Consider the following 22,627-nt stretch of genomic DNA (forward strand, 5'->3'; position numbering starts at 1 on the left):
TCAAAGATATGGTGCGTACACTGAAATGATATGCATTTTAATAATAACGGGTATACAGTATAGAACCAAGCGTATTTACATTTAAAACTTATGCAGCCCCATATTCACTGTCACATTCAATTCACGATGAAAATCGAAAATCATAATTTTGCGCAGACTTTTATAATCTGTAAATTCTTTAGAGTCAATCAAATATAAAGTACATAATAAATACATTTTGGAATTGTGCAGTGCTCTGAATCAAAATGCGTTATACATGTAGTTGGATATGATATATTGGAAACAATACGAGCAAATGTGCAGATTTATGCACAGAAACCTAATCTCAGTATAATATTACATAACATATCTATACATTAGACATTCACCATTACAATGTTCAGAGTTATGAACAAATATCCAAGCTCAGTATGACATTATATGAAACAAGTATGCATTTGACATTTACTATTATAAAGTACAGACTTATGCACAAAACTCTATCCGTTTCGTTGACAATCAGCCGTAGACGAAAGACTTCATGCATGGCTGATTGTCCATTGGGTTTACTAACACTTCACGGACAGCTTTTGAAGTACTTTGATATCCTTTTCCAATTTCTTAAATATAGTAAAATAGTAAGCTTTCTTTGTGAACCATTTAGGTAAAAAGCTCTCGGCGAGGATTTCTTTTCATCAGATCTAGTTCATATGTTCCATCCATACACCACCTAATTCAACATCATTAAAAATCTTCTTCAGCTCGGTGAAGCTTCCGCCTGTCTTGTTTTTCCATATGGAAAGACACTCCCTCGTCGCTTTCTGATAGGTGCTACCGGGATTGTGCAGAATTGTTGATGCCTGATTGTACCCAATACCGAGTTTGCAGGAAAGGTCATTGTATTTCTCGTGAGGGACGTGGGCTGCAAGAGTATTCAGTTTCCCATCTGATACCGGGTCACTATAATGATGTAAACGATAATGATTATATTACGTGAAGAATGTCTAAACTCAATATGAATTTTCGCCTAGTAGTATTGTCACAATTTCCATGAGTAGATCTTCACTAATTTAGGCAGAAGTATTCTGATAACTTCACTTGTTAAAAGGATAGTTGAGTTCTGTTTTCAGACCGCAAATGCCTTCAAAGTGCATGGTTATTACTCTTATTCTTATCTATGACATTTCTGGTGCCCTTTTAGAACCTAAAATTGCCTTGAAGGTAATTTTAGACCCCAAAACGTGTGAAATTTAGCCAATACGAGCATACCAATTCAGCTCCACTTTAAACAAATCACGGTGACCCTCATGCCACCCTGATGCCTTTAAAAATTAATAACCTTTGTCCTCTCGAGAGGCTAAGATATTTTGGACACCTATTCGTCAACTAACCTGTACGGTGTTTGATAATCGATATAGACATCGTCTTCCTCGAATTCTCCTTTCTCCTGAACCCCTTCTGGATCCTGCTTTCCCAGATCATCCATATCAATCGAGCGTATCGCGAAAGGAACATCCGTCCACTTCTTGTAAAGAAACTTGTTACCCTTGTCATCCATGAGTCTAAAGTTCTTGACAGCAATCAACGGAAAATCTTGCTTTTGATACTTCATCATGGTGCCCCATTTATACGGGCAATTGCCACAGTGGATATCCTTCAGGGGCCTGAATTTGTCGTCGCTGAGTCGCTTCTTCGTAGGATTACAGAGATCAATCTTGTCCAGGAAGAGGTCGTTGGTGACGACGTGGTGCTGGTCTTCGATGCACCTGATATCATCTAGACTGCAGGCTTCTTCGGAGCAATTTTTGCAATGGAGGACTATGCCTGATTTCTCTACTTTGTTAGCCTTGATGTCTCGCGCAAGATCATTTTCCCGCTGTCGCTTCTTCTGATCATTCTCCTGTTCTTTCCGAATCTAAAAAAAGGAAGTAAAATGCGTCAAAGAGAAATATATAATCTCACATGTACTTTCCATAAAAAAGAACCATTGGCATTGCAATATTCTTAATGTTGAGTCTTTCCTCATACATTGACCCCCCAAAAATGAAATCTACACTCAGAAAACTTGTTTAAAGTCTGAAATAGAATAAAGCATTTACATGCAACTTTGCTCGCTGTCTTTTAATTTTTGTTTAATGTTATTGGTACGTGACATATGCAGATGTATTTAATTTATTCAGCAAAGAGGGCATCTTAGGTAGTGTTTCATATTTTTGCATTCACTGTAGACACACTATTAAGGCAGTATTTTTTTGACGTATGTGCCATAAGTTTGAAAATGTTCCTTTAGGCCAATAATGAATTAATTTTGGAAATGGGATTATACACTAAATTGATGATTTCTGATTTATACTGCAATGTTATCACACTGTCTTACCTGATCATCAAAGGCTTCTTGATCGTCTAGAGTGAAATCAGCAATGCTTTGCACAGCCTCGTTCATCATCTCCACCCGTATGATTGTCTTGAGCTCAAGATCCTGAAGCTGGAGATCGGAATTCACAATGACGAACATTTTCCCGTTACAGTCGGCCCGGATACGACCTACAAAACAAATAAAAAATTATGTAGAATAACATGAATGGCTATATTCTAGGCCTATTAGCAAGTTCAAAGTTTAGTGGGGGCTAGAATTATGAGCAAGCCCAGTATATTTTATCCAACTCCAAGAGCATGTACTTCAGCGGTTTTCCAGATGCCACCTCCATTTTAAAATGAGAGATCTCTATATATTTTTCCCATTCCTAGAGCATGCAATATAAATGCTAGCGGACACCCCAATCATATTAAAATTTGAGAACCGTGACTGTCAATGTCATTCATACCGTAACCAGGGGCGTCGCCAAAGGGGGGGGGTGGGGTGTGACACCCCCCCCCCCCCACTTGTCAGGATTTTGTCGGTAAAATTGCGCTGCAGTCGGGAAATAAGAGAAAAAGTAAATAAGAGTAAAAGGGAAACAAAAGAAACGAGGGATAAAAGAGAGGGGAGGTAAGGGCCTGAGAGAAGAGGAGTGGGAGTAAAAGAGAGAAGGGGGTTGTTGGGGGGAGTCGTTTCGTCGAGGGAGCAAGAAAGACACGGTCAAATATGTTGCTGTGTCGGGTCAGCTGTGTCGGTATTCTTGCTCGATCCTCGTGTACTAATATCAATGCAGAAGTTTCGGTGAGATGTATATTGTCGGTCGGCCGACAAGTTTTTTTCCCTACGAACTGTGACTTTTAATCCGCTGTAACGACTTCGAGAGTGACTACAACTACAAGACTTGTATTTTCTCGAAGTTTCACTTTCCTATAATATCAGCTAAAGATATCAGAGGTTTAAAATTTGCGGGGAAACTAAATTCAAACAAGGTTTAAGAGTCAACAACGGTACGACGAATCGTCTTCCTTTCTCTTTATTGTGATGAAATGAACAAAATTTGCGAAAATTTGCGAAAACAGAACGGAAAATAACGGACGTGGGTAGTATGTAGCGGGGATGTTAAACGAATGTTCATCGGAAGCCTAGCGGATGAAAGCGGATGGAAGTGGATGACAGCTTTGAATACTTTATATACGAGATGCATACGCTTACATCCTCTCTATTTCCGTGCTACTAACGATGTATAGACGTTCCGTGTACCTTTTCTTTCCTCCCTCTTTCCGTTTTCAGCTGCAGCGGATGTGAGTTGCGAGGATGCCCAGAGGATGCACAAAGGATACAGCGGACGTTTAACGAATGATAACGGACATAGAACGTTTGTTGCTCGTATTTGTCGCGGATTTACATCGTACACGGCGGAAGTTCATCCGTTCTAAAAGTTTTGTGCAGCTCAAAACTTTTTGCGCGGATGAAATCACAGTGGACGGATGCTCAATGGATCAAGCGTATGAAACACGTATGCAATGAGTACACAACGGATGCATAGCGTTTTCCAACGGATGGCAAGATTTTTTACGCTTTACATCCTCTTTGCATCCGTAAGTGCCTTAAGAGTCGAAAACGGTACAACGAATCGTCTTCTTTCTCTAATAATTTAAGGAAACGTCAAAGCTTCCGGGCTTCGCGCGAGAGGGGAAAACTAAATTCAGACAAATATGGCTTATAAGAGTCGAAAACGGTACGAAAAATCGTCTTCCTTTCTCTATATTGTGATGAAACGCCAAAAATTCCGCGCTTCGCGCAGAAGGGAAAATTCATTTTGTCGAGTGGACAACGGTACAACCAATCGTCTATTTCTCTAATAATTTAATGAAACGCCAATACTTCCGTGCTTTGCGCGGGAGGGGGAAGCTTCATTCAGACAAGGATTAAGAGTCGAGCACGGTTCAACGAATCGTCTACTTTCTCTTATAATTTAATGAAACTCCAAAACTTTCGCGCTTTGCGCGGGAAGGGGAGAACTGAATTCAGATAAGGTTTTAAGAGTCGAGAATAGTACACCGAATCGTCTACTTTTTTCTCATAATTTAATGAAACGTCAAAGCTTCCGCGCTTCGCGCGGGTGGGGGAAAAACTGAATTCAGATAAGGATTAAGAGTCGAGAACAGTACAATAAATCGTCTTCTTTTCCTAATAATTTAAGGTAACGTTTAAGCTTCCGCGCTTCGCGCGGGAGGCCTATCACCCACCCCCCCCCCTAATGAGCGCGTTTCGCGTGCTCTTTAAGTGATTCGCCTGCTCTCTACCGCGCCTGCATTAAAATATAGATGCTGACTAAGTTGACGAAATAATTCATATATTTATGTCGTCGAGGAAAATTTGCGCATACGCAAGTACTATAGATAGGCCATAGGAAAAATAATTTAGCCTTCGGCCCCGGGTTAATAGGGTTAAATTTGTAGATATTGGACTTTTAATTTTGTCGGTAATTGGTGGCTAGTTTTGTCGGTAATCGTTGGCCTCTACACCCCCCCCCCCCCCTCCGCTGAAAGAGGTCTAGCGACGCCCCTGACCGTAACCACTGCTTCATATCACCTATTACCAACATATCATTTTGATTCAAAGGAAATAAACTATAAACAGTAGGTTTATAATCCTTTTGAAAATATTTTTCTTCATTATTTTGTTACAAAGGATTTGGTTATTTTATTATAGAATCCTAGGACACTGTATAGGTAACAGCTGTAGCGAACTTGAAAAATGAAGCCTATACCTTTAGTTTGGACATAACCAATATCGCTGGTCACGTAGTTGTAGCTGAAGACCATGTTGCAGTTTGTAATGTCCAGGCCTTCTTCTGCGACCGATGTGGCAACTAAGATCCTGCACTTCTTATCTCTGAACAACTGCAGGATCCTATTCTGTTCTGTTGACGTCATACCTAGGATGTGTATTAAAGAAAAACATGTGTACAATCTGCATAATCCTGTTGATGAGTGGACTTAATTAAAGGAAGACACATCTTAGCTTTAAATAACTCTTCTCGCTTATCCCCAAAACTTCAGACGAATTTATTGTTGTTCAATTTCATTTTCTATTTGCTATTGTTATTGGATATGTTTTTTTTTTCCTGTATTGCTATGCATTTATAAAAGTGTTAATTATTGAATGAACTGAACTAAACTGATAACAAATTGAAACCTTGAAACCTAGAAATTGTAATTCCTTTCAACAAATACTAGAAGGAAGCCATGATGATGATATGCTGTGCGTCAATGTTAGGTGTCTTGGTGAAGTGACTGACAGTGTACATTATATATCATTCATTTTTTTGTTTTCATTTGTTTGTATACTCTTTGAAGCTGTCCAATACCATGAACTTCATACGGAATCGGGATTAATAATAATTTCTTAAGACGTTGTCCAAATAAATAAGATGAACAGAATCACAACTCTACCTTGATTACCACTTCCTATAAATATTTCAGCCTTGGTGTGATTCAGATCAGGGTCTTTATTGAGCCACTTCACCAGAGCCTTGGCTAACGCTCTGGTCTTTGTAAAGATGATGCTAGAGGAATCCTCATTTTCTGCATACTCCTTCTTTAGTTGCTTATCAAGCTCATTCAAAACGGGGTTGATACTGGCAGGCAGATTGGCGTTTCGGTTCAAAGTTTCAAGTTTATCTGGACATTCAAGATTAAACGTATGCCTCAATAACTGACTTGAATGGACAAATTACGGACTTATGAAGAGTATGAAGTGTAAATATCAAAGTGGAAGCTATAAATCTAGACATTATTAATCAACAAATATTTAAAAGCACTTTATGAGCCAGTATTTCAGTTCAATGCAGATCGGTTTGGAATACATTGAACAAAGAACAATATTCGTTGACCTACCAGGGAAAGGGTTTGATGTGTCTATACTTTTTGCAAAATAAAATATGATTTAATCTGAGACAGTAGAGGCATCTCCCCGCGGTAAAGATGTATCCCTCCTATTTAGGTTTGACACGACTACATGTAGATCGTTCATTATCTTGGGACGGAATCCCGGTATTCCCCGTTGAATGTCTATATGATGTTAAAAACAAATTATGCTATACCTCTGTTAAAGGTTAACTATTGTAAGTGTTCTGGATCAAATATTGACTGGCAAAACTAAGGTGACACTTTTTGTAAGCAAGTCATGGGGCCAATAGTGTTGACAATAAGACAAACAATTTATGTGTGCAGGGCCTTAAAGGCTAACAATGTAAAAATAACTGGCTAAGCCACTCTGGATTAAAAATTAATCAATTACAAATAAAAAAAATCGATCAATAAATAAATTATACAACTTTACAAAATGATCGTGTGTATTTTAAAGTATTGATATTGTTCTAAATATAGATTCTAGAATACAAACAATCACCAACCTCGGAACATATTCCTAAGGATCATATCAGCAGATCCTGAAGGATTTCTCTCCTCCTTTTCATTGATGTAGTCCTCCATGTAGGAGATGGCATCTGACGTACGTGCATCACGATATAAGATTAAGCTGTTGTTGTATTTCTGAAAAGAGAACCATTGCGATGACTCTATAATAATGTTTTGTTTGTAAATTTTACGACCTAGTGTAAAGCAAACTCATATGACATGATACACACTGATAATTTATTGAAATTAAAACAGATGAGAAAAGTATTATGTTTGGAACTATATATTGACCACCTAATACATGCTTTCCATCATTCTATAGAGTCTTTGAATTTAGCCAGTACTAAATATAGTAGATAAAGAAAATAAACTAAAATATTTTGCTGGAGAGTAAAATATCAACCTATGAAATCAAAGTTCTTGCCAACAAATAAATTATTTCTTGGATGTCGTTAAGGTAAATTCTATGTTCCTTGTGATTCACTACCCTACTCGGGTCAATTCTGCAAGATATTGAAAATATATGTAGCGGGATTCTGTCTGTTGATATAAGTGATCATTTTCCTATATTCTGTGTTCATAATGATTCAATTGAAAATATTTGTAAATCTGTATTTACTAAACGCGACGTGTGTGAAAATAATATTTGACAATTTATTTAAATTATGATTATTTTTTATTTAAATTTAAATCTTTATATGATGAATGCTTTAATATTGTACGCAGATCCTGTAAAAAGAAATAAGAAAAATCTTGGTTTAATGAACAATTACGTAAAATGTGTATTAAAAATGTCGCCTTCAAATGATGAAGGTTTATTCATAAGCCAACTCTTAAAAATGAAATCTCCTATGAAACTTTGAGAAATGAATGTAAGGGTGAAGTAAACAAAAAAGTCTCAACTGGTCATGCGATGATTAGACTTTTATATTGACAACAAAAGCTATGATATTAGTCTTACATGCCGATTGTTTTGCTCATATTAAACCTTTATTTCTACTAATTAAGACTTTTGAATGTCTTGGATCTTTGTAATTATAGATTTGCAATATCTTTGTATTTATGTTTCAAAAAATTTATAGCTATCAGTCTTTCTAGCAATTTTTGTCCTAATTCTGTATTGCATTCATTTAATACTCGAAGTTCTTCTAATTTTCATTTATTGAAGACTACATATAACAAAACAATTTTTATATTTTAAAGGGCCACAATTGTGAAATTATATGAAATTTAGTCCATCAATTAATGTTTTTAAATGGAGATATAAATCATGATTACTCAAACAATATAAAAATAGATTGATTTTGTAAACGGTCAGGTTTTAAATTTTTTAATTTTTAGTTTTAAATTAACTTTTTAAACAACAATAAAATGTATTATAAAGACTCTGGCTTTCCTAGCTGTCTCTGCGTTCATTTGACATTTTTGTTGTTTTGAATTATATTGTAAATGTTTTTATTTAACTTGTACAGTATATTTTGTATTGTAAATGTTTTTTATGATGTTTATATGAAGAGCTTAATTCCAAAAGGAGCTAAATCCACTTTCGGTGAAAATTTAGTAATTGATATCAGTCTGTCAACAAAATCATTTACCTAAATTTTGGGAGAAATTATGAAAAAATGCACCTTCTAATATCAATTTCCCATAGACGCTTGTAAAATATCTGGTAAACAATTTCTTTTTCTCCGAAGTTAAACAAATGGATCTAGCTCCTTTTGGAATTAAACTCTGAATATGATGAATGACATAAAGATAAATTATAATTTATTTGTTAATACGATATGCACGTTAACAGTCGTATAAAGGGCATACAAAGGTATACGTGCTTACAATAAATTTGTTAATATCATTGACTCATGTCTCCAACATGTTCGTAAAACTACTACAATATCAACTTGTTATACTAATCAAATTATTTATTAAGTGATATATACATTTATATATTATGACTGTCTCATCATATTTAACAGAAATCTACGTATATATCACCACGTATATTGCAATATTGTTAAAATACATCCTCTCATTTGCATGAAAAATGAATCAGATAAAAAAGATCTTCACGTTAGCTTACCCTCAGGTAGTTCACACAAGTCATTAGTTCCCATATGCCGTTTCCATTCTCTATCGTTTGTTGAATTTTCTCCTCCAATTTGACCACACCCTGTTCATAGATTTGCGTACCACGGCGAGATACCATTTTAGCGAATTCGTCATTTTCCTCCACCAGCGCTCTTCCGCCTGTGTTCAAAAATAAGCACTCGTGATTTATCTTTTGTACTTGTAATCAATAAGCAATTGTAACCACCCTGTTTATTTAGGGGATTTTGCTTCATCTCTTGTTAACACTATTTCTTTTCATATTTTCATGTTGAGCGGTTTGTATCTGTTTCAAAATGTGAAGCAAAAGAACACTACCGTTGCCATTTTTTATTTGTATTACCTTTTAAAACATTAAACTAAAATAAATTTAGTCGTATTATAAAGCTTTTAGAGAAATGATTTGCATTATTCAACAACATTTCAAAAGCTCTTTGGAAGCGCATAGAGACGTTATTTCATAATGTATTATGCGCTATACAGGAACTTGATATTAATGTTGGTATTACATAATCAAACCACTTTCATTTTCACCTGAAAGATTTTTACACAGACATCAGAAATCATAGTAACTCACTAAAAGTCAGTTAAGTATCCTGTAAATTGTGATTGGGTGACAAAAAAAGGGTATATGGTTTAAATCTAAGTGAGATAGAGAGGGTACCTTCCACGATTTTATCTTCGATGCGTCCCATAATGACACTGATCTCATGGAAGAAAGGATCTTCGATAGGCCTTCCTTTCGTTATTATCGGAACTGTACGATAAAAAGAGACACAATGCATCATTCTCTCCGTTCCTCTCAAAAAGAAATTAAATTTTAAATTAAACGCATACCCAACAAGATTGCAACGACTGCTTATATTACAAAAGCAGTACGAATATGTCCTATGTTTGATTTCAATGCCTATTACAAACCGACATTTTCAACAATTACAGTTTTTAAATATTTATCAGTTGAATCAATATTGAATATCACTCATGTGTTTTTAAACTTAAAATCGATAAACTGCCGATTTATCTTGCCACTATTATATAATATAAACAATCTGTTCATATAATAATAATAATAATAATACAGAGTATTTGTACTGCGCCAACTCCACATGAATAATGTGTTCGAGGCGCATGGAGAAGAAAAGATATAAGTACACAAGAAAATACACACATATATATATATATATATATAATACTAGAAATCCTGATTATTATTTGATTGATAAATGTCAATCAATAAGTTCTTCTTTTACTTTTAAACACACTGGCCCCAAAATTTGGAATTTCTCTCCCAAGATATATTTGTTATTCTACTCTCTTTAACTATTTTAAATTAAAAATTGAACAATACTTCATCTGTTTTGTAATCAATAGTAATCTATGCATGTTAATACGTCTACTATGTTTTGTACACTATTTTGTCAATGATATATCTTTTATAGGCTATTGTTGGAACTTGTTATTTGTTATTTGTTATTCTACTCTCTTTAACTATTTTAAATTAAAAATTGAACAATACTTCATCTGTTTTGTAATCAATAGTAATCTATGCATGTTAATACGTCTACTATGTTTTGTACACTATTTTGTCAATGATATATCTTTTATAGGCTATTGTTGGAACTTGTATGTATCTTTTAATAATAAATACTGTTTTATTTGCAGTTCCCCAATTCATTTCTATCGATTAACTTTTGTTTATATACCTCACTTAAGAAATACAGCCATCTGATTGGTCGAAATTGTAGTTGTGGTTTTAGCCATTCCCGTAAATAAACGAAAAATGCCAAACCTATGTAATAGTTCTAGAGTAAATCAGTAAAATCCCGGCAAAAATTCCACTTATCGGTAAAATAGTTCAATCTTGCTGAAATACCGATTGGTTCAAGTGTTAAAATCTGGCATATTGCTCCGGTTGTCTCATTTTCGCTCGCTGGACGTATATAGCAGACGACAATCAGCGGATAAGACGACACTTGGTAGTGAATTTGTATGTGAGATTGCTTTGCTAAATATAAAATACAAGAACATTTCCATATCTTTAAGCTATCATTGATATCTGATGATTTAACAATTATTAAAATAAACCTACCAAACTACATAATACAATGAAATACTTGACTTAAAGATTGCACCCCTCTGTAAATAATCGAATAGTCCATGGCGATCATGAATATTCATGTTTTTGCTTACCTCGGCAAAATGTTTGCTTATCTTCAATGGAAAAATTACGGTGGGGGTTGGTTGAAATGGACATAATGAACCGATCAGAACTGATCTATTATAATTCATGCTTTTTATCCTTCGTGTGCTTGACCTAAAACCTTACAATCGCTTGGCAAACTAAATCCAAAGTTCGACTTGTTTCACATGTGTATTATAGACAATGGCGAGCTTGCAACCTATTTTGATCAAATTATGGTGGGTGAACTTTCAAAAGTCAATGGGACATGAGGGTTCCGATGAGAGAGCTAGTGATAACGTACGTCGGGGTGGATGTGCTTTTCGTTTCGACAAAAAATGAAATTTTAACGATTTGGGGGGGGGGGGTAAAATTCCATAGGCTAACATGTTAGGCTGCTGACTCTGACGATAGGGGGCGTTGTCAAATGAGACGTACTAAACGGAGCTATATGTTTGAGCGAGCGCGGATACCATACATTGTGTGTGTGTGAATTGGTCGCTAGCTTAATTTTTTTTTAAATGTCGATCGTGCTACTAAAATCCGGCCTAGATTCTACTTTAGTTTCCAAACAAGGCAAAAATGGCTGAAGAAACTCTTCCTAGATTTCAACTTCTCGATGAAGATCAATAATGAAAACTGTTTGTTTTGTTCTTGGAAATTGTGTGCGCATACGTGTAGGCCTAAGTCGCTACAGCTACAACACGTAAACTACTACTACGAATTATGACATTGTTGCATCAATTCGACCATATCTTAAGTTACCATTAACTTTATAAAATGGGGCGAAACGCATTTGAAAGCAAAGAATATCTGCTATTTTGTGGACTAAAAATCTGGGGAACGTGTAACCCCGCTGCCTTTTGTTCTTGAATGTTGTTACGCATTCACTTTCTGAGACAAAACTAAGTCTATGGCAGATGCCATAATTTTGTGTTGATACATGTGCAGATAACTAGAAAAAAGCCAAGATGGTGTCATAAGTTGACTCTTTTTTGTCCGGTTTATAAAAGTAGTAATGACATAGTTGTTTTTATACGCTCAATGGGAGGTTACAATGGTGCCATTGCCCTCGGCACGGCTCGGGCAATAGCACAATTGTAACCTCCCATTGAGCGTTTAAAAACAACTATGTCAGTCATTATTACTATAATAGTTTTGGTATATTTGAGACATGTTTACATTTTGTGTATGTTCTCTGTTTTCTATATTGTATATAATTTGTATTTCATACTTTCATAAAATGTGTTTTTATGGATTTTAATTGAAATAAAACTTAAACTTGAACTTGACTGTCAACTTGTAACACTCGACAAAAGTAAGTAATTTCCAAGATTTCCCTAATCCGTAGGATAGCTTGGAAACATGAGGGGCAAAGCGTTAAAACAGATAAGGATTTATATAGGTATATTGATACAAAACAACTTACTTTCCTGGGGTGAGCTACTCCTCGCATTAAGCTGGTCAGCATAGATCTTAGGTCGTGATATTCTGCAGTCTAGGTTTGCACAGAGCTTTGTGATGTAGCGTTCAGCCTGCACCGTGTTCTTCGAATTCCCAACACCAGGTGATGCTGTCAGTCCAAGTATCTTATTCGTGTCAAGTAGGAGAGAAGCGCGTTTCAAATATCAAGGATATATCTACATTACACGTATTGCCACCTAAAGAAATAACTGTTAGCAAAGTTCAAATCAAATGTGTATACAATGCACATAACATGAATTTTATCTACACACTAATTTACTACAAAAAAAAAATCATTAATGAAATGTAGAAATAACCTACTGGACAGTAAACATATTTGTAGAATAGATCTTAACCTACCAAGGAAACTACCAAATGTCGGGGGAAATGAGTTTTCTCGTAACGTCACCTATGATCTTTGAGGAAAATCTACATTATTTATAACTATCGTGCTAATCTCGTAAAGACTCTTACTGTAAAATACCAATCATTCTTAAGAAACAAAGATATGGCTTAAGGCACTGTTTTTTTAAACATTTACCAAATGTGTCGATAACAGGGTAAAAAATGAAATTATGTTTACTTACTTCAAACGTGTATTTTTAGGATCAGGACTATTCATATTTATGAGAAATGCACATTTTGGAGCTTAATCTATCTCCTTATTTATTCACCAGATAGGAATACTAAAGTTCTTAAAATTTTATTGTGAACTATAGCATATCTAATAACTGTGATATAAAACTCGTTTGCTATTAACTACACCTTTAAATATGTTGGGTCTTTAGGAATATGTTTCAGAGATTATTCATGCAAATTTTTGTGTTTCTATCTTGAAAATTACAGATTTTGTATCCCTTGAAAGTGAAAAATAGCTCTAAATTTGGGTTTTGACAATAACAAGTTTTAATTTCAATAGGTAAAATGTTGTTTTCTTAGGTCAAACTTATTTTATTATAACAACTGATGATATAAGGTAAATACATGCTAAAAAATTGGGAACCAGTGCATTGCCTAATAATTTTCATTTGTCACACCACTGATGTTTCGGACGTTACACATTGTTAACATCGTAACTTATTCAAGTTAATTGCTTTTCTTTAGGTATTATTGGTCACATTTACATTAATTATTTGCAGAAAAATACTTTTGTAACATTTATGGAATTTTGGGGGCAGTTGTAATAGCAAATACATGTATACCAAGTTTGTCTTCATCGACCACTCATCTTATGTAAGGTATATTATTCATTTCAAGAACGTGTACCGGTAGTTAAAAATGCTTATGTGATCTAACAGAGTGAAATATGAAGCTAATAGCAATTGTAGTCATCAAAACTCCTTAGAAAATTAACTTAGAAACATACTCTTTATTGCATGTTAAGAACAACAGTGTGAAGTGTATGCTATGGTTTGTTTCGGATGTTACATAATGTTAACATTTCAATGGGATTATCAATTTCTACAAACTCTACAATATAGATGTTTAATCAGCTGGCTAATGTTCCTTCAACTATATAGTGTGTCATTCAATAATATCACTAACACATACCTGTATGTAAGCAAAACATTGAACAATCTTTTTAAAAATAAAACTATACAAAAATACCCCCAGTCATGTAAGTAATAAGAAATAAGTGAATCCTAATTCATGTCCATCTCGAGAACGAGACATTTTAGATGTATTTTAAAATTGTGTATGTTTTAGGTTATAATACTACTGTAGGGTTGCGGTTCTAACAGATAATTCCTAGCACTCTCAACACAGAGGCAGCCTAGCAGACATGTTGTAGGATTGATAACTACTGGCTAACTGACCAGATTTTAATGTGTAAATGCATTACAGCATTCTATGTAGCATTCCACATACATTCCATGCAAAGTAGAATAAACCAATAAGTATTTATATAGTCCCATACAAGTATAAATCAACACGAATATTCAAACATAAACAAAGGGTATATATTGAATATTCATAGTATATGTAAATTATATCTTAAGCTTGACTGCATCAGGTGAACATGGAAACCAATGAGAGAGAGAGAGATAGATAGAAGAAAGGATGGTGGATGAAAAGGGTGAATGTGAATGAGGGATGACCTATTAATATGAAAGGGATGAATCATGAATATGAAGGGGAGTTTCAGAAGTTCAAAATAAATCCCTACATTACTGTAGTAACAATCATCCTTTACCACTATTTGTATTAGGAGGCTGTTTCAAACGACATTTTTTTAATGCTCTTAAATAAGTATTTATTTATTTATTTACTCGCTGACCGATTGATGGATGGATGGATTGATTGGTTGGTTGGTTGGTTGATAGAACTTAACTCTTGCTGTGCTGATATCACAGGTGACAAACAATATACAGTGTACGTTAAACATGTACCGTATTTGCCGGCGATAAGGCCGCAGCGCCCCAACTTTGACATTTCGTAGAGGGGAAAAAACAAAAACAAGCAAACGGACAGCCCATTTATATTTCACACTAGCTTATACATTTTGTATGTATGCATACATTATTTTGAGGAAGATACTACATGTATATGTTTAGGATCATTAAATAAGGTATTAATGGTGACGTCTTTTTCTTTTATACATGTATGTACTTTCTACACAGATAAGTTACGTGTACTGAGTGCCCTTTTTAAAAGGTATTTTCAAATGAAAATCCATATTTCCCAGATAAATTACAATTAAGGGTATACTAAAGCAGCCAGACATGCCTTGCATCACAATGTGTGGTGTAAATATTTTATGTTTTATAAGTCAATTTTGCAGAAAATTCAGATATTTTACGGAAAATTGATTTTTTTTTTTTGCATCATATTTCTTCATATTTTTTATATTTAGATCTAAAAGAATTATCAAAATAGTGTTTTTAACAGTAGTGTGCATTGTGAAATCGTAACTTGCACATATGATCGAAAATTTGTTGAAATTTGCAAACTATGTGTTAATAATCAAATAGTGTAACGTCCGAAACACCCTTCTTGAACTTACACAAATTTATTAGATTTGAAAGACCTGATTTGTGTTTTGACTTGTGTTAAGACTTATAATAACTTATTTCATCATGATTTATTCACTCAAGATACCCTAAAATATGGATTATCATCATTTATTTGGTATTTTTTGTTTCGGATGTTACATTTGTTTCGGATGTTACAACTGTTAACGGAAAATTGGTTTTAACTATAAAATAGTATTGCAATGATGTATTGCAAATTTCTTTTTTTGGTGGGTAGCCGCCATGAAATGTTTAAAAAAATTTACGAAAGATAGGTCCTGCAGTTCATATATTTTCTGCTACTTCAAATTGAAAGTTGTTTCGGACGTTACAAAATTGTTTACGGAAAATAAGACAACTTTTTCATATTTTGAGTATATTTCTAATGTAAGCGCTACTACAATTAAATTATGTTTTCTTTTAAATTAATGACTTGGTGTAACTAATAAGCTTATTCAAACCATCAACCATCTCATTAATTTATTGTTCTAGTGGGTTAAATGAGGGTCTACATTGTTTACGGAAAATGTAACGTCCGAAACACCATTTTCAATTGCACTGTTCCATCAAAATACAGGAGTTCATTCAGATTACTGTTAACTTTCTTTAAGATCCACCCATGCTCATTAATCGTCAATAGAAAAAAAAACATATTGTTTGTGGGTATATATTTTTTTCGGCTCCAACCAAAGAGGTATGTCAATTTTGTTACAAAATTCCGTAAACAATTGGCTGTTTAGGGATACCTCATGCACATAAAGCAATGTTGAAAATTTTTCATTAAGCTATGGGAGGTCAATCTAGGTCCATGCTACAAGAAAAAGTTGTAATTGATTTCTAATTCTTTATCTTTGAAAAGTTTCACGCTCTCAAAGGGCCATTTAGCTATTTGGTCATAGTTTTAAAAAAAGTGCCTTAAGGGCCTGTCATCTTATTTAAAGGAAGTTCTTAAAGGTAATACAAAGTTTCGGTATGGGGTCATGAATTTGGTTCAAATGAACATATTGGAAGCATATGCGATCCTACAATATTCAGTAATCGTTGTTGCGGTTGAAATCGAGTCTAAACTTATGAAATTGTAAATAATAAACTCTGTATGTTGTATAGCTCCCTCTGAAGGTCAAGATATTAATTAAGTTATAAAACAATGTTTCTTGACTAAAATCGACAATTGGCTATTTCCGTTTGGAGATTACATATCACAACTACATATTCTGAGATGGTCATGATCGCAGCTACCATTGTACGGCCGTAGGCGTCATTTGAAATCTATCAAAATTTACCGGGAGCACCGGAAAATCTTTATATTCATTTTTTCTCGAAAGCAGAAGTGTTTCAGGGGCTAAATTTACTAGTGCTAATAATACATCCACAGGGGCATCCAAAGATATCAAAGTTTTAAAGAAACACTGTCCACCCAATTTTCAAAATTTCCCAAAACTTTGTATTACCTTTAATATACCGACACTATCAATGTAGCGCTTAGAGACTTCGGTGGTAAGCGCTTTATAAGTAACGTTTTTATTATTATTATTATTATTAATGTATACGCCTACATTATAAGAATACATGTATATGCCTGATATGTACCAATTTATTATATAAATTATGCTTCCATGTCCATTAGGTAGACTGGTTTTCTTCACAGAAATAGGGTTCATTTCATTTTATTTTATTTCAACCTGGAGACATTTGCTTCAGCCAATGGTTGCTTCTGCTAATTCGTGCATCAATTAAAATACATAGTATAATATAAGAAAATACACTTCAGGAACATACAAAATAATGACTATTAATTAAAATAATGATATAATTATAGAGAAAATAAACAGACAGATAATGAAAAGAAGATAACATTTTATGAATAAAAATAGAAAACAATATGGGCCTATGCATGAAATAAAATCAAAAATGGACGCAGATATTTATATTTAACTAAATGAAAGGTTTATTAGTGTATTCCATTGTATAATATAACGACTACATAAAGTACATTAGGGTTTTCATTTTACAACCCATTATTCATTACCTGTGGTCTCGGAAGTTCCGGAGAGTTTAGCTTTAGGTCTCTATACATAGCCATCAGAACATTGTATGGATTAGATTTCTGTGGTTTGAAAAGACATAAAGAGAGACATGATTGAGGTACATGACGATTTTAAGCTCCTTTTGACTTGCGAATTAATTGTTTCAAAAGAAAACTTAAACTATTTTTTAATACCAATTGCAACAATTAAGCTTCTGTAGTCTTTAACATTTTGAAATCAACATCAAAACATAATGATAGATTTAAAGATATTGATCGTCCTGGCCGTGTACAAAAAGAATACCTTACAAATGCTGTTACTATTAGGCAATCATTAAACGAGCGTAACACCAAAAACTTACATGCAATTTAGCTAATCATTTATGACCTTCAACAAACAATGATGACACAAAATACTGCAGTAAAATACATGTATGTCCATTTTTCTTGTTAACAATTCGTATCATAGTGCTGAACAAACGATACTGATTTAATCAAACACATAAATATTACAAAGCTACATAGGTATCAAGAAAATGTCAAGTCTGAATGAGGAATATTAATGTAGACCTATTCAACTAATCAAGATGTACCAGAATTCGACAAAAATGTATCGTCAGAGAAGAAATGGAATACAATAGAAACAATTGCCAAGTTGGTACACATTGCAGGCATTTAACATTGTGGCTTTAACAATGTCCGTCGTTTAGATACCTTCCTCGATCTTGAGTCTTATGGCAAAGCATGAACCGTAGACGCCCGAACTGTGCAGGTAAAAACATTTCGTATATGTCATAGAACTAATACATATTGACTCCAACCACCCTGATACATTTATTTGAAACAAGTGGGGGTCCATATTCGAATAAACTGTAAAATGAAACATCCAATTAGATTACATTACCTGGCAGTGATGACATTCGTCTATGACAAGGAGTGCGATGTCAGAGAGTTTAAGCTTAATGTTATCATCTTTGAGGGCGTCGACGAGCACCTGTGCCGTCAAGACGGTGATGTCGTTGGAATCGATGACGGAGTTCAATGGCACACGGTTCGACTCCACACCGCTAACTCCAGCGACCTTACACTTTCCCCTCAAGTATTTCAGACACCTGTCTTTCTGTTGTTTCACTAGGGGAACCTATAACAGAACGAGTGATTTTTTATGGTGATGATTTGTTTTCCCTGAATGCTATAGAAGCATGTCATGCTCGTTATTGGTGAACACCCAGGGCACCGATGCGACAGCTTAAAATCCTCTCCGAGAGACTTGGAAATGATGATTAATACCTAACAAGAAGGCACTAAAACATTGTCTTGGCTTCATACCCGTGACCAGGGGCGGCGATTTCTGTTCATGACCGGGGACGAGGGAGCAGTGACGTAATAACCAAAAACGTTGAGGGGGCAGAAAAAACTCCGCATCACCACCATTCTTACATGTTACATGCAGGCACCGCGGAACATTTTTCAAAGTAGGGGGGGGGCTAAAGTATTTACGATCAGGTAGAGCAAAGCAAGTGGGGCGTAAGTTGGCGTGGGGTACAGGGGAAAACCCCCGGCGGGGGTCAAGCTCAGTGGTTTTAGGCATTCCGATTGGGTCAGATGAGCACCCAGGGGCCTGCCTATGGGCCGCTGGTGGCTTCCAGGGGCGGAGCCCCGGAAGCTCTGGGGTTTTAGGCATTTAATTACGGTCAAATGAGCATTATGTTCATACCTTAATTGTGACACTGGCATGCAGGTCACTAAGTGGACTGGGGTCCGGGCGCGGAACCCCCAGAAGCTCAGGAATTTTAAGCATTAAATTACGATCAGATGAGCATCCAGGGGCTTTAGGGCCCTTGGTCCTCACCAGGGGGCAGAGCCTCTGGAAGCTCAGGGGAAAATCATGTCATTTCAGCAACATTTGTAAATCACTGGTATCAAATTAGAAATAAACCCCGCATTAATTTTATTGGGGGGGGGGGCAATTGCCCCTAGCCCCCCATCAGTACGCCAGTGCGAGCATAGTGAACGTGAGGGGTAAGGGTGACGGAAGTGACTAGCCCCTCATAGGATTCCTGAAATTGTGGTATATTAAAAGAACTATAGTATAAAAAACAAGCAATATACTTTCTTCACACTTCACTTTTCTACAATATCTACTTGTAAATTTTGAAGGATATTATAATAATATAATATATAATAATAATAGCTTAATAGTCCACTCCAACTTTTATTAAACCGAAACGGAAATTCTTTTGCCCATTGATCGTGAGCCCGGCAGCCACTGAGCAGCGCAAGATCGACGTTGTGAATGGTGCAAAGGACCTCTTCATCTATGTAGTAGTTTGGATTTAGTGACAACAATCTCATTTGGGGAAAAATATTGGATTCTTAATTTTGAAAAACGAACAAGAAGTAGTGATGATGCCCTATTGCAAATGAGTAAACTATAGTAATGGATAATTCAGTGGATGTCCGGTTAAATATGCAAGCATACATAATGTGGGAAAAAGTACATAGCTAATGAAGGGAAAGGTAGGCTATGAAAAGATACAGAATATTCTTCAGGTTCGATATAAAGAAAGACACAAGTTACGATTAATATCAACACTTTATAAGATGGGGCCCTGTGGTCCTTACAAGATTGAAATATGAATCAATGGTCCTACCTTGTTCACTACGAACACACTCTTCTGCCTTCGATGATTAGTGGCTCCTACAGGGTTGCGGGCCAGGAACCGGCGACTTATAAGAGCGATGGCGACTTCTGTCTTTCCTGTCCCTGTCGGCAAGACCACCATGGCGTTCTGTCCCTTCAATGCTGGAGTTAGGACCTCCTCTTGGTAATCCCGTAGTTTTAATTCCACCGCCTCATCGCTTGGTGGACACACATTCTCGACTACTGGAATGTCCTCGACGTTACCTAAATGATAATTACCGTGGATACCAGAAGCAAGACGTAATTGTACTCTACAAGGGAGGTAACTCTGTCAATTTTAAGTTTTACTCTAATCGGTTTCCCCCATCTTTTTTCTGTCATTCTGCATTTATACAGATACCTATCAAGTATAAATTACCTATGCTTACCAGAGATCATGCCCTACCCTCAGAATACACACACAAACACACACACATTTTTTGTGTGTAATGGTTACCTACGTCTGCTGAATGCCAGACGGACATTTACACTGTGTTAAATGACAGGAGAAAAACGCCCTTCTGATTCTCACGAATAAGTGTCTATCTGAGTGATTCACATAATATGTTTGTGTTTAATTATATGGACTTCCAATTTCGCATATGACATATTATAATCTGCCTTCCCCTTTTTTTAAATACGTATTGAGATCTGAATACACGACATCTAAAAAATTGGCAAGAATTAAAGGCTACCCCAAAATTATATCAATACAGTTTGCATTTAAAGCTGCTATCATTTTACCTTTTTCTGTCTATCTCTTCTCAGTTTAGACTTTTGAAAAAGCGCAAGGCTCCATTCCCAAGGGGGTCTTCTCAACTACAATACAAGCCTCAACAGGAAGACGACTCCAGCTTTTGTTCTGAAGAGTTTTCGAGTTAGGAGCCAGGATATCGTGTCGATGGACCAGAATACATATCATATTGAAATAAAACAAACATTGTTTTCCTCATTCGATATTTAGTTTTTATGAGAGAAGATAGATTCCTCACCCTCATTTTTGGAACGGCTCTCTGTTGGTCTTTCAGTGGTCTCTGCAGTTTCGACAAATGTTATCACAAAAAAGGAAGAAATGTTCAACAAGTACTTTATAGATTTCCTTGACGATTTTGAATTTCGTGAAAAAGTTCATCTATCATGTACTTGATGTAATAATTTTTTTTTTGTATCTCTGCTTCACGAACAAGATTCATTTTAAATTTCACCTGAATCTTCTAACAGAGTTTAATATCGTAAATAGTAATTACAATTTGATATTTTCATGTTGATGACTACAACAAAAATAAAGAAGATAAATTCTCACCCTCATTTTTGGAACGGTTCTCTGTTGGTCCTTCAGTGATTTTTGCAGATTCTACAAATGTTATTACAAAAAAGGGAAAAAAATGTTCAATAAGTAATTTATAGAATTTCTTGACGATTCCGAATTTCGTGAAAAAGTTCATCTATCTTATTATCATGTACTTGATGTAACAATTTTTGTTTAATCTCTGCTACACGAACAAGATTCATTTAAACTTTCACCTGAATCTTCTAACAGAATTTAATATCGTCAACAGTAATGACAATTTGATATTTTCATGTTGTTAATTACAACAACAACAAGAATTACGGCCCGCCCTGACAAAAATGCACTCGATTACTTTTCATTCGGTATGAATAACAACAAACATTATTATGAGTAAATATGATTATTGTTTTACAATTTTTTGTCTTGTTTTTAGGCGGATTCATTTTCTTAAGCCAGTAATGGAGCTCTTCTGTGTTCTGCTTTGAATAAGCACAGTATGTTTAAACAAATGTACTGCTCGTCTTTGGACATCGCTAAAAGTGGGGTGGCGTATAGTGATTCAATTGTGCATTTTATGATTTAAGCACCAAATTTTGCACAAAGTCGATAATATAACAGATCTATTTTATCATTTATCTTTCTTGATGTAGGAATTCGAGTTTAGGTTTTCAAACAGGTTTTTTCTTCATAAAGAGAATGGCGGCAATAAGCGTGGAGGAACGTTCTTGGTTGGAAATTGAAAATAATGATTTTGACAAACATGTATTTCTCTACCTCAGATTTGCTGAAAAATATTAATGTTGGACAAAGCATACATGAAAAAGGTACCCTGAAAAGGCTGAAGGAGTTTTGTAAAAGGTGCACAGCGGGCCCCAACTAATGACCAAATTTTAGGTGTCTCGACATCGATTTTTCTGTGCCAAAGTTGGTACTTATATCACAAATTGCAATATTCGGCTGAAATCTGATGTTATGCCGCCCCATTATCAAGTCCGTGATCTGCTACGAAACTTATGAGTACTGCAAAAATTCTATATTTAATTCAATTCGAATTCATTTTTTATTAGTATAGCTTACCGGCTACGGGAGTGCTTAAATATCGATGTGC

General features: G+C 35.2%; 1 protein-coding gene across 1 annotated transcript; it reads right to left on the bottom strand.

Annotated features, from left to right (window-relative positions):
- Positions 1-680: 680 nt before the first annotated feature.
- LOC575036 (probable ATP-dependent RNA helicase DHX58) lies at positions 681-20,627 on the bottom strand. The gene is made up of 14 exons (XM_011667472.1): positions 20,618-20,627; positions 20,200-20,453; positions 18,450-18,686; positions 17,549-17,626; positions 12,474-12,633; positions 9,530-9,622; positions 8,840-9,006; positions 7,485-7,491; positions 6,759-6,851; positions 5,797-6,024; positions 5,112-5,279; positions 2,357-2,523; positions 1,371-1,894; positions 681-939 (listed from the first exon to the last, which is right to left on the bottom strand). The coding sequence occupies exons 1-14, from the start codon at positions 20,625-20,627 to the stop codon at positions 681-683; spliced, it is 2,445 nt and encodes an 814-aa protein (XP_011665774.1).
- Between the last annotated feature and the right edge of the window lie 2,000 nt (positions 20,628-22,627).

This window comes from Strongylocentrotus purpuratus, unplaced genomic scaffold (assembly GCF_000002235.5).
Source record: "Strongylocentrotus purpuratus isolate Spur 01 unplaced genomic scaffold, Spur_5.0 spur5_contig_870, whole genome shotgun sequence".
NCBI classification, from domain to species: Eukaryota; Metazoa; Echinodermata; class Echinoidea; order Camarodonta; family Strongylocentrotidae; genus Strongylocentrotus; species Strongylocentrotus purpuratus.

Excerpts from the sequence above, each read along its gene's own strand:
- LOC575036 (XM_011667472.1), bottom strand. Across the intron at positions 17,627-18,449 it reads ACGAATGTCATCACTGCCAG|AAATCTAATCCATACAATGT; the intron begins GTAATGTAATCT and ends TTCAAACCACAG. Across the intron at positions 9,623-12,473 it reads GAGTAGCTCACCCCAGGAAA|TTCCGATAATAACGAAAGGA; the intron begins GTAAGTTGTTTT and ends TTTATCGTACAG.